Raw genomic sequence first — 13,685 nt, forward strand, 5'->3', positions numbered from 1 at the left:
TTCCAGCAAGGGAGACTTGAGGCAGGTTAATCCCAAATTGTTGCTCTTGAAGCCTGTGTCCTGCTGGCCCTGCTGTCTCTGCTGGTAGTCCTTCATAGTTCCTTATTCCAACACAGACATGCTGCTCCTTTGTGTCTGAGGAAAAGCTCATCCTGGGCTGGTTACCCTCAGGGCAGATAGGGATGGGAATCTTTCTGTCTGAAAAGCTCAGCATTTCCCCTTGCTCAGGAGTGCAGAATTACTTCTGTTTTAATTATCTAGCATCATGCACCTTATTTGCCATCATTAGAAGGCAAATAAGGTGCATGATGCTAGATAATTAAAACTAGGGTGTCCAAGCACTTTTTTTTTAGTAATTGTCTGCAAAATGGTCAGTTTAAAACTGCAAAGCAATGTTTCTCTTAACTTCAGTCATGCAAGACAGTTCCAAATAAAGTAAGAGGTTTTTCCACCTTTTATTTCATAAAAATATGGTCACCATATGGCAAAATAGAAACAGAAGGGATGTGGAATAACAGCATACCGGGATTTTGGACAAATTGAAGATATCAGAAGTTCTGTAATGAAAGGAATTTAAAATAAGCAACTTAAAACTGAAGAGTGTATGTGTCCCTCATGTTACATTGTCTTATAAAAATAAACTAGTTGTTGTTGCCAGAAGTTATTTAGACACAACCAAATATATGAAGTATGAGCAAATAATGTCGATTTTTCCCCAAGAAAAGCCTACTGTCATATGTCTGATCAGGTCTCTTCTTCCAAACCCAGACAGCTAGCAGGTCAGACAGAGCTGCTTTCCTTGTTCCTGTTTCATTATCTGAATGGTCAGACTTCCTGTGACCCCATGCAGAAAACATGCATTACATAGTATACTCAATGTTCCCTTGATGTTTCTGAAAATAGAAGAATGTGATGAATTAGTGTCTTTCAAGGAGAGTTCTTTGGATTTAGTATAGATGTGACAATACATACCATATGCCTTCTGTGAAAGATTTCATTTTTAAATCCCCCAAAACTTATATTGGGATTTGTTGGACTTTGCTGTGAGCAGGAGGAGCAAGGCTGTGTCTGCCCAGTGGCAGAACCTCTCAAACTCTGCTTCCAGCTATTCCTGTCTCCTTTTGTCCAACATTAAGACAGTGGGATTTCTAAATGTGCTCTATACCCATTTGTTTTGGGTACATGTGTAATAAGAACCTGGGGATCCTTTGATCTTTGCAGTGACACATTTGAGTGTTTCATTCCCAGTGCAAAGCATAAGTAGTCCTGTCCCTGATTTTCTTCCCATGGAAACTGCAGTAACTCTGGCACTCCAGCAGCTGAGCTCTGTAACTATCTCTGCACACAGCCGTGGGAGCAGGGCGGGCAGACTCTGATCATCCTCACGGGGTTTTGTGGGTTGAAATGCAGATCACCAGTGAATTGCTTCCTAAATCTTTCCTCTGCAGCTGTGCAGCCAAGGTGCACCAGGTCAGAGTTGAAATAAGCCACCCACCTCTAGCCAGGGTCCATTTGGGACCTGCAGTGCTGCTGGCGGGGGGCAGAGGGAGGGACAGAGGTCTGGCTCTTGCTCTCTGGGTGGCCAGACAAGTTTTGGCTGCCAAGTGACTCTTTCAGGGCAGGAGTCCTGCAGTGTCAGGCCAAATTCTCATCTGGGTGTGCTTCTGCAGAGCCAGGGTCTGTCGTGTGCCTGAGTGCCTGCTGCTCACCAACCACTGGATATACTCAGTGAACACTTCATGGAGTGGATTCTTCATCATTGGGCTGCTTTGTCATGCATCTGAAAATGAACCACTGAAATATAAAATTTCGGTAGAGCTTTGTTTTATTGGCATGATGACTGGAAAGTGCAGATCTGAGTGTTCTAACCCACAATGTCTCAGTTTACTGTGTGCAGTGAAGTATGCAGTGCTTATTGTTCATGTGAATGAAATTAGACAAGCCTTTGACAGGCTTCCACATGTATTCAGAATATTTTATAGTTAAATTTTGCTCTAGGAATTGCATTTAATTATCCCCCCAAAATGAGAGTGAGTGATAGTTCCCTTCAGATGTGCCTTCAGAGTGTTATAAATAGGTTTCATATCTGAAGCAGGGAGAATTTTTCATTGTCTTCAAGAGAACTTTTTTCATCTGTGCAGTATTGTATTTTGATCTGAAGTCATGAGCTTACTCCTTCAGGAAGGTACTTGTATGGGACTCAGCTGAAGTGTTCCATGCTCAAGGCAGCAGCCTTACAAAAGGAAAGGATACATTCAAAAAACAGTAAAGAGTCAAAAAGGCAAACATTTTGTAAGTGAATCAGTGGCTGCATTGAGATCTTCATTTAAAAAAAACTTTATTTTTAGTGCAAGTTTCACGTGCATTATCACATGATTTTTTGAGTTTTTGCAAACAGTGCCAGGTGTGCAGTGATAACACAGCCTTCTGTTTCAATATTGCATCAAATGATTTGTAGGAAATATAGAAATAAAGACAATTTAAAGGCTGAACTAATTTCATGTTCTGGCACATATCTGAGGAAATGCTCTTGTTGTGAAATTACTCATACTCTCTACTTGCCTTTGCATAGAATCTTCATCTGGTCCTTTCCCAAAGTTGTATGTCTGCATAACACATGCTTTTAGAAGAATCATAAACACTTATTGGAGAATTGTAGATTTTTGCAGAAACCTTCTTTTGGTGACCTGCTTATAATAATGTAATAGTAAGGAATCTCTAATATCTTGTTGAAGTTCAGTAGCTGCATCCAGTCAGTCTTGCTTCTGAAAATTTATTCTAAATTCTCATTGAAATTAATTGCAACCTGTTATTGAATGAACTCTTATTGGAGCAGGGAAACCTGGTGACTGAAGTGGCTATTGCACTCCCTGGAGACATTTTCCCTCCATGGTGCCTCTCCTGTGGACCTGTGCTTGTCCTGATCCCCTTCAGGGCAACCAAGGGCATGAAGATGGGTGGCCAGTGATGCTGGCAAATGTCACGTGAAAATGGTTTGAGGTGGCATTCTGCAAATGAGAGAGAATTCCCCATGGAAATGGAGTGTAATGTTTCAGTATTTCTGATATTCTGCTTCCATATTTGCAGCCACACAGAAAAACAAAAGAAAAGCAAAAGCTTTGGCAGAGTGCTTCTCTCTGGGACACTGAGATATGGCCCAAGATAGTAACAACTTGGTGATTTCTGCATTTTTTTAAATTAAACATTATATTGATAAATGAGAGCAATAAATACGTTAATTTTATGTTAAGTGTTCAGGACAAAAAGCAGAACTCCCACAGCAAGGTTAAAGCACGTTTTTGTTAAGATAGTTGGAACTTCAGATTTCTTTGATGCCACATTTCTTTTGATTAAATGAAGTGGATTCTAAAGTGCTTTACTGGCAAAAGACCACATCTGTAGCAAGATTTTGAAAATAATTTGTATCCTACCGGCTGCTGGGCTTCTGGCTGATGGAAATGAAGAATCTGCATTTCCTTAGAAGTCATAATACCAAGGGCTGGTTGGTTCTGAATAGTCTGTGCTGAAAACTACATTGCAGCTGGAAAGTATACACTAATCTCCCGGCCTTTCACTTATGGAAGAATAATGAATTTTTAATCTGGAGTAACTTCCCATGGAGCTGGCTGCTGAATAACTCATTTCAAATTTAGGCTTTGCCAGAGATTCATCCCACTTCACTATGAGGAATCTGATTGGCAGGTGCCATTGCTGAGGTATTTCAAGAGCTCCTTCCTGGTTCATTCTTTTTCTGAAATTGTCTAAAGTGGCTGTTTGTGTTGTGGATTATTACACTTATTCATGGATTATTAATGTGAGAACATCTTAGAAATGGTGTTCTATTCTATGCTATAGAATCTATAGAATCTATGCTATTCTATGCTATAGCATCTGCCTTTTCTTCATGGCTGTGCTCAAGAAGAAAAATCTTAATCCATCTTCACAGAAAAGATAAAAATTACAAGGATTTTAAATTTTTCAATGCATTGTTTAGTGTTGATGTTCTCAGGCCAGTAACCTTCTTGTATCCTAAGACTTTGCTGACATGAAAAGATTTCAAAATACCATGTTTGTTCTACCTGCAATAGAAACTGCATCTCTACCTGTCCATACCTACATCTCATGGTCCTTACTGAATTCCCTCTAGAAAAATTTAAACAAATAAATAAATAAATAAAGTAGATCTATTCATTCATAAAAGCATTATGATCTTTCTTAATTACTATTTTTGTGTGCAGATTGTTTTCTGGAATGTTTATTGCCAAGAGGAAGTTGTCTGTGTCAGCATTTAGCATTTGTTCACACATTAGAAACGAGCAGATTTACAGATATGTGAAACAACTCACCCCTTAGTAACTATTTAAGGTCTATAAATAAGTAAATTTAAAATTAAGAAAGGACAAGCAAAAAAAATTCTAAGAAATAGACTTAACTCTTCAATGTATTTCAGCAGACAGCAGTGGCCAGGATTTTAAAAACAACACATCCTCTTTTGAACTGTCTAGAAATCAAGGGTGATGCAAGTGAGTGTTCTAGATGTGTGTCTCAGGGCCTTGGTCACATGTAAATAATATGCTCTGTGCCACCTAGAGGCATGTTGGAATTGTTGCACAGCTCTGCTTGTAATTGCTTATTTATGGCAAAAGAAAGGGAAACCACTGTATTTCACAATATTTTCACAATACTGATGTATTGTGAAATATTGAGTGTTAGAGCTGTTGCCCATCTTCTGAAAACTCAGACCATTTTTACTCTTCAGTGGTTTTCTTTCTGACTCATTAGCATCCAAGTGTTAAACCTGCTTTTAAAAAATTGTTCTGTGCATGTGCTTTTTGTTTCCATTATTGGAAAAATATGCATATATTTTAATCTGGGATGATTTTCTCTTAATGAAGAAGGAAACTTGTTCTTCCTAGTGTTAGACCATGGGTTTGGTTAGATGTAGTAATAAATATTTTGCTCAGAGGAAGTGGCAATCCTGCTCTTTTCAGATGGTCAAAATTTAATGAAATGTGAAGTTTATTAAAAAAGCAAAATCTTGTCAGGGGACTGAATGAACAGTGTGCTAACTACAGGGTCAATTACCAATGCTTTGTTTTATCCTACAAATGTAAGATCATGTATTCACTCTGGATGTTTATGAAATTTAACTCACTACTACTTAACTACTACTGTATTGCATAAAGGTTAGTAGCACCATTTTTTTCCTTAAAATGCACTCATTTCTTCAAAGCAATCTAGCTGGAGCTGAATTCCTCTGACACAGAGGCCTCCTCATGGTGTCCCAAGTTAATGCCTACTGGCCAGGAGGTTCACAGTGATAATTTTAGTTTATTCCTTTCCTGTGCATAATTACTTTTTCTTTACTAACAGCTTGACCTACGCTAGAGTGTATTTCACAAAGGCCAGTTCTGAATAATGCTCCATGATGATGACCTTGAGCTAGTGCCAGCCAGACCTCGATTATCACCTGCTGGTCTGGAGGCAAAAGCCTCTTCCCTTTTTCTTTATCTTGCAGTGATCTTGTCCTTAATGTGGATTCAAGGGCTTCAGCTGCTCTCTCAACTTTATGGAAAGAGTAGTTGAATTCATAAGTGCAGGACTTGGTGCGGGCTGTTCTCTGGTGATTTTTTTTGTGCCTCCAAACCAGTCCAATGGTTTAATTTCAAACATTGCTTAGCGGATAAAAAGTCTTATCGTGTGAGAAATTGAATCCATGCTGACATCTGCTAAATTGAGTTTAACAAAAGCTGCCTAAAATCTGTCACTTATCCAAGTCCTTTCAAGGAAACATAATGGATTTAGACATTTTTTGGGATGGTAGAAGAAACTTATTTCTTGTTTCTGTGACTCAGGTTTATTAAATGAATGAACAGAATCAAAACAAGTACATTGAAAACATTCCTACTCTGCAAATCACTTGTCTGTATGATTTCTTTAGGGTTTTCCAGGAGATATTGGTGTACCTGGATTAAATGGCCCTGAAGGTCCTAAGGTAAGTTTATATGAAAACCTCTTAAAAATAACAGTAAATAGTGTTAATCTCTGAGGAAAAGGCTCTGAGAGCTGGACACTGGCATTATGAGAAGATAATCCTACTGTCAGAATGCAGGTACTTTGCCTCAGGTATTTATATGAGGAAGTTATTTGAATGTTTAATGCTATCCACACAGTTCTGAGAGTAATTACAGTGTTAGGTGGAAGCATGTAATAGCAAAATAAGCTTGAGAAAATGCTATGTAGCTAGAAAATAGCATATGTTTCACCTGTATTTAAATAGAATACATGCCAAATGTATGCAGATCTTTGTATTACTCAGGTTCCACCTGCCCTAAGAATTTTTTTAACAATTTTTAAAAGAAATCATATTTGAAGGTGTGGAAAATGTGTAAAATTTATGCACCAGATTAAATTATAGACAAAATAATAGATATAACAATTAAGGATAAAATTTATCTACAAAACTGTGCCAGAATAATTTAGCTTCTGCTCTTTAGTATACTAAGATTTGAGACCCAACTTAGGCAATAATTCACATGGGTAGAGTTTTCAATGAAGCTTGGAATAAAAGCAGATATAGGAAACTTCTGTTGAATTGGAAATGGTAGAGACCAATAGAAAAAGTGCAGGTAGCTCAGAAATTAACCCAGAGGAAAATGATTGGATGATATCTAAATATTAACTGCTTGTTGAAAGGCAAATACCAATGAAGTTCCTCACTCATCAGCCTTGGGACTATTGTATTATGTAGAGATAAAGTACAATTTATCTTACATTGTATTTTCTGTGGTGAATAGGCACAAGTATGGCAGTATGAAAACTGTATATGAAACCAAATTGAGCATCTTTAGATTATCTAAAAATATCTAAAAAAATGCATTTTTTGCTAATTCATTCCACTTCAGTTATTTCAGATTGATTAAGGCAAGGACCAAAGCAATAAATCTCATTATAAACTTAGACCAAGGACATTGCCAGATCTCTTTGAAATGAAAGCACAATAATGCAGTTAGAAATTAAGTGAAATTGTAGAACATATGAGTCAAGATGTGTCATTAATTCCACTGCTCAAGCATGAGAAGGCTTTATCTCTTTAGTACGTAACTGGGCATTTTTATTCCAGAAGGATTCGGTCAAGTGAGACTAGATGCAGAAATAATACTTGAATGGCTTTATTCTGAGAGAGAGTTTGTTTATTAGACTAAAATGAAGGCCTTTTTTGACCTTCAGGTAAACCAGAGGGCAGAAACTGGTGAGGCAAAAGAACTGTGCAAGACCAACAATATCATTTGTCCAAGAACAAATCATACAGGTTGTCTTTGAATGAACAGACATTTTCAAATAATCCAGTTGCTGAAGCCATAGCCAATGTTTTCTGTATCTCTTCTCTTTCAACCAGGGCAAGAGCCTTTTACCAAAATAGACCTTAATTGACTAGGAGGGCTGAGAGCTGGTTATCTGATGAGGCAAATTGAGGAGAAGTTAAAATGTTTCTAGAGGGTGTCCGGCTTCAATTCTGATTTATTGCTTTGCTAACTTGTTTATATGCATGTATGCATAATGTTAGCAGCCTTATGTGAATGAGTTTGTCCCACCATTGCAGTGGCAGTTGCTTTTTTGTTTCTGAGTTACCAGAGTGTTTTCCCAAAAAACCCTGTGGTGGTGAAAGACTCTGTCTGGGGCCTAGGGAAAATAGTAGAAGAGGAATACAACAATTCTCATGCTGCAGGTCAGATTTAATTGCCCAAGACTATATGTGAACGATGTAACAGATCTAATCCCTGCTGCCCAGTTTCTTCAGTGAGATTCAATTGTTGCACATAATATCTGAGGAATTTGTTACAATCCTGTTTCTGTTTAATACATATGTTACAGATTTGTTGCATTTTCACAGATTCCAGAGAAAAAAAGTTACTAAGAGGTGGACTATAAAGTTTGAGACTCCGTGTTCCTTTGATACAGAAATTACGCAGCTGAACCAGATTTGGCGCTCTCCAGCACATTTGGTATTAGAGACAAAAAGCTTAGACAGCCTGCCCTAGTCAGGGAGAACTGATGGCTTACATTTGAAAAGAAGGATTACCAAACTGGAAAAACTCTTATACTGCTCCCAGTACTGAGGGAGAAGCTCTGCATGACTTTGGAAATGTTTGGCTTTTGGGATTCCCAGCTGCCTTGAGTTGACTGCAGTTCTAAAATTTTCCTCCAGCTTTTATTTTTAGAAAACTGTTCTCATTATGCTGCTATTTTCCTCATGTTTTTGTTTATGCTTCCTCAGAAGCAAACCCCATTTTAAAAGCCAAAAAAAGCAGGATAAGCTTTATTTTTTAGGAGTTGGTGTGGGATAAATTCAACTTCTTGGACGTTTAAGCTCTATTCAGCTGTCTCTAAATGCCAGTAGAAGATCTGGATTGTAAATGTTCCCCAAATTAGTGAAATAATCAGCAAATCTGATCTTTCTAAATCAATGTTCAAAGGATTTATTATGTAATTTGGTCTACAGAACATTACTCAGCTTGGAAACAATATTTTAGAAGGTGCTTGATCTGGGTCCACCACTTATTAAACAAATAGCAAAACACACATTTTTTAAAAAAAAGGGAACAAGCATGTTTTTAAGAAGTTCTGAAATAACTTTGTTTGTTCCCTATGTTATTCTTTGCAAGTGTTTATGCTCTCTAACCAAGAAAAGTGAGAGGAAAAGATGGTCAGAATATGCTGACTTCTACTGTAGTTTTTCCAGCAGAGTGTGTTGTACCATGGAAGAAGCTAAGAGCTTCCTTCCCGTTTTAACTTAAGTTTGTTTGTATAACACATTTTGATAAAGTGATTATTAGGAGTTTCACCTCTTCTGGAAGGAATGGTCAACTGGGAAGTTATATATGGGAAATACAGGATACCCCATTTGCTGACTCCTGGTTTTTTCCAGACACTTTGGCACATGTGTATTGACTCCCTTCATTTTCTGTTTTTGCCTGAAACCCCAAGGAGGAGATGGAAATGTCATTTAGTATTAATCTTCAGTTTACAGCCTGGAATTTTTTCTCTGTATTCAGTTCAGTGCAGTGGAAGGGTGTGTACAGTAGCAGTGCTGCTGCCATTTGCACTGTGCAGTTACACTGCACTGAAATCCTTATCTCCTAATGGGCTTTGCTGTTAGAATAAAACAGCTGTGCCCATGAGAAAATGTCATTACTAACCATAGGAGAATATTACTTGTCTAGTAATATTTTAATTACTGCTGAAAGGCCTTCTGTCACTTCTGTGGTGGTGTCCAGCAGCACTCTGCCCCAGCCCTTTCCACATTGATGGGCTCTTCCATGACACTCACTACCTTGAGATGGCCTGGTCCATTTTTGCCTGCTGAGTAAATTGTTACTGGACCAATGCCTGGACCAAAGTCTAGACATCAGATTCATTAGTACACAGTTAATAAGGTTTACACTTTCCACCATGGGTTTCCTCAGAGGATAATCATATCTCTCCTAAAGGGCAGTTTCTTTGTTCTTGTTGCTTTATCTGATATTGTTAAGCTTAGGTTTCCCAGATAATTAATATGTTTACACTTTTTTTGGTTGTACTATGCCAGGTCAAGTGCTTTTCCCAATTATCCCATTGTAATTGGAGTGCCCAATGTTTTTGATACACTGCTAGCTGCAAAGTCTTTTTAACAAAGTTTTGAAAATGTTGCTGTGAGCAGTCATGAAAACTCTGAGCTGGCAGAGGTTAAGGTGCTTTATCTCTGGGTAGCTGATTATAATCCTAATAGAAAAGTAGGGGCTGAATATCACAAGTAGTTTTGGACAAGCTAGTGGCTTAAATTCACTTTGTAGTTCCTTCCCATTGCAATGTTGTCAACATGTGTTATTCTGAAGACTTCCCTAGTACAAGGTCTGCACGGTGATAATGTTTTAATCTTACTATGGTAGTGTGCTTTACCTCTTCCAAAAGAGAGAAGTTTTTCTATCGTGTTCAAATATTTTCTTATTTCCTTCTCACAACACAAAAAGAATAATGCTTCAGCAAAATCTGTGTAGAAGTTTTTATGATGCTTGGTTTTCTGCATCTTTGCCTGGCTTTCTATGGGAAACACTATGAACAGTGGTAAAACATTAGGTGTGCTACCTCAGTTTTGGTTTTGTAGGAGGAGAGAAACTAGACCAACATGATGAAAGTTCTCACCGTGTTTGTTTGGATGTTTAGGGAGCTCTGGGTGACCGAGGGCCTCCAGGGCCACAAGGCCCCAAAGGAGTTGAGGTAAGGTGAAAAAATTATCCAATTAAGAGATTATGTTTCAAAGTTGTGAGGGGTTAAGAGGGTTAGACAACAATGGTTAGATGTGCATGGTGTTGTCAAGCAAAATTTGAAGTTTTCTTTTGCATTTTGGCAAGCGTTTTAAAATTTTTTTTTAGCAGCCTTATGGCGATGTGCATCCATTATGTGGTTTATTTTAATTTCAGTGGAATCTCATATAATGTATGTCCAGAGCTGTATGTGGTTGTTTTAGTTAAACTGGGGAGATGGGAGGGAAGGGAATGGGAGCTGTATGGAAATAGAAAACATATACCAATTTAATTACAGTGTCCTAGATACTCTTAAGTAAACACTTAGACCCCTATTAACTGAAAAGGGAGAAAGGCAGTTCCTCATCTTATAGAGTCATCAAGTATTCTTAATTCATCATCATAAAAACAAAAGCTTATATCTTGAATGCTAAAAATAATTAACATCAAAAATAATTTAGTTGGTGATTCTGAAGATAGATCTCTAGACTTCTCAGGGGCTAAATGATGGGCTTCTGTGCCAGATACTGAGTGAGTGAAAGCTAACAGTGGCACAGGTGCTTCTCTCAGACTTGGACTCAGGCAAACACACATGAAGCTTAGGATGATGTAATAAATACAAACAGTTAGCTGCAGACTTTCTTTTTTAAAACTGGACTTGTCATCAAGATCATTGAAGCCCTGATTTCTTTTAGGGAGAAGTAGGACCAGCTGGACCTATTGGAGGAGTCGGCCCAAGAGTAAGTATGAGGAATTTTGGTAGGGCAGGCTGTTTTTCAGTAGGAATACTGCTTTGAAATGTAAGTTTTCTGTGAGAAGTGACTGTGATAAAATGGCATCTCCTGAATAAATGTGTGTTTTTCCTCAGAACATGCTCAAAGCAGAGCTGGGAGGGGAAATTATTTTCCATATAAAGGGTTTGAAAGGAAATCACTGCTATAGTGCACAAAATATAGTGCTCCTCTGAGACAGATGAAACTGCCATGTACCTCCTAGGGATGAACCAGCTGATATATCAAAATATTTCTACTGGGGAAGAACCTACTCAGCTCACAGGGAGCGATGTAAAGGATGTATACTTTAAGAAATCTACCAGAAACCTGGCAGATAGTTACTGAAAACAATAAAGCTGGAAGGTCACAATGCTGTTTATGCTGACATCTTTTAAAAGTAGCAGTTTAAAACTATCATCCAATTTTTTTGTTAGTTATAAAAATATACTGTTGTCTAAGAGTATTTCACTGAACTTGAAGCTTATTTTTAGAAAATTTCTGGGCTAAAATGGATACTAACCTGCTCTAGGGATTACAGGAGTGTCTCTAAGTTTGAGTGCAATTTGATCTTCTGCCTTTACGTGATTTGATTATGTGTGGTAATCACTGACTTGGCTTTCATTCTGGCTGACTTCCCATTTCTTGCATGAGTTTGAGAGTCTTTTCCACTGTTTTCTGCTTTTGGAATGGATATATGCATATGTCATTTTTCCTGTTCAGTAGCTAGTCAAAGCTGGGAATTTGCTTTCTGTTAAAAATTATATTAAAATATTTATTTGCCACATAGATTAGGTGTTAAGACAAACAAACCCATACCAAAACAAAAAAAGGCAAAAGACCAAACACAAAACCCTCCCACAAAAGTCTCTTTGTTTTTCAGCTGAGGAAAACATGCAAAAAATTTAACAGAATTTCAAAACATTCTGTAACTTAGTTCAATATTGAGTTTAATCTCTCTGAGCTTCTGCCGAGAACCTCATGGAAATTTTTATTTTGGCTGCATCATCCTTTGAGTCTCCTCCTTGGGCAGGGCTTCAAGGCTGGACAGTAACTCCCATGTTGTACTGTGGCAATTGGAAAAGAAGATGCTGCAGTAGGTGATTCATGGGCAGTGAGACACCACCTTCCATCCCCACGTCACCGGGCACGCACAGGCCACCATCAGCTGCTGTCAGAGTGACCCAGGAGGAAACATTTCTGTGTAACCTAGCAAACTGAAATATTTTTTATCTATTTTGTGTCAATTTGACCTAAATTATTTAGGATTTTATTTCTCTCAGTGGGAAATGTGCACACCATTGGCATGTCTTATGGCTCTCTGGTTTCTCTCTCACAGCAAGCAGCTGGGAGCAGAGTATGTGCCTCTGAAGGGAGCCCCAGGGTTGCTGGCTCTAGACATTTTTTAGTAGCTTGCTGGCTAACATACCTCCTGAAATGAGAGATAGGGCAGAAGGGGATTTTGCTTGATGGGCAGCTCTGCCTGGTTTTCCTCCTTGTCCAGGGGCCCAGAGGCTCTTGCCTGGATTCTCTGGCTTCTCTGGACTCCAGCTGTTTCACAGCTCCAGGCCAGCTTGTTTGTGCTGCTGCTCTGTACTCTGCTCCCACCTCTGCTTGTCCTTGGTGCTGCCCTCCCACATGTGACACACACTGAGTGGGTGAGAGTCACAACCAGGGCTGAGATCTCACACAGTGTAGCAGGACTGACTCTATAAGCTGCTGAACACATCTGTCTTTTTAAATTATGCTTCCTTGACTGCAGTTTGATGTTCATTTGATTTACATAGCTTTTACTTCCATCTTCCATGAAAGGAGATTTAGGAAGTGGATGTTACACCTGAAAGTAAACACTGTCCCTACTGTGTTGTCCCTGCACTCATTAAATAGCCATGGGGGCAGAGGAGGGACCTGAAGAAGGGGTCTGGCCATGCATGGCCCCAAGGCACCATCAGCTGTCAGCTCTGTCTTTAGCTGACAGATGTGTTTAACTTGTGTTTTGCAGCCTCCAGGAGTGGGAATTCTTCATTTTCCTCATCAATCTGCTTCAGTTGTTTGCCTGGTTTCAGTCCTTTCTTCTAATGTCTAGCTGTTCTATCTGGAAGCCTTGCCTGTGTTTTTCTCAGTACAGCCTTGCTTCCTGCCCCACAGCCTTTATTTGTGGGCAAGGTTAAATAAGTTCCTCCTCTTCTCAGCCACTGTTACCTTAATTTGCTGGGGCTTGTCTGAGGTAGGTAAAGTACCCTTGTAGGTGATGTACTGTAAACCTTTCATTATTCTTATGAAACAATAACAGAGCAGGTTTCTAGTGCTTCTGGCATCCTCATATCTTTTACAATTTCTGGTCAAAATATCCAATCCCTAGTTCAGGTTTGGGCTTGTGGCAAGCTGGCAGCCATAAAATTTCACCTTGTTTTTCTCCCTCCTCCCTTCCCTGCCCTTGTTTCTACCATTTGCTTTTAAAAACATGAAAGAGACCAAAGACCCCTGAGACTCACCTGAGCAGTGCTGCCATCAAAACAGATCATCTTCTGCTGGAACACAAATGAATTTGAACCTGCACAGGGGTTCTCAGTCACTACTCAAAAAAGAATCTCAAGGTGTCTAAAGCAACTAGAGACAAAACTGAGGATGT

The 13,685-nt window shown here is 38.8% G+C and overlaps 1 protein-coding gene across 1 annotated transcript in view; it reads left to right on the plus strand.

The window, feature by feature from the left end:
- COL24A1 (collagen type XXIV alpha 1 chain) overlaps nt 1–13,685 on the plus strand; it is a 119,728-nt gene that overhangs the window by 48,716 nt on the left and 57,327 nt on the right. Inside the window, 3 exon segments of the mRNA XM_036388136.2 lie at nt 5,942–5,995; nt 10,204–10,257; nt 10,979–11,023. Of these exon segments, the coding sequence (XP_036244029.1) occupies nt 5,942–5,995; nt 10,204–10,257; nt 10,979–11,023 (153 nt within the window).

Source organism: Molothrus ater, chromosome 9, assembly GCF_012460135.2.
Source record: "Molothrus ater isolate BHLD 08-10-18 breed brown headed cowbird chromosome 9, BPBGC_Mater_1.1, whole genome shotgun sequence".
Taxonomy (NCBI): Eukaryota; Metazoa; Chordata; class Aves; order Passeriformes; family Icteridae; genus Molothrus; species Molothrus ater.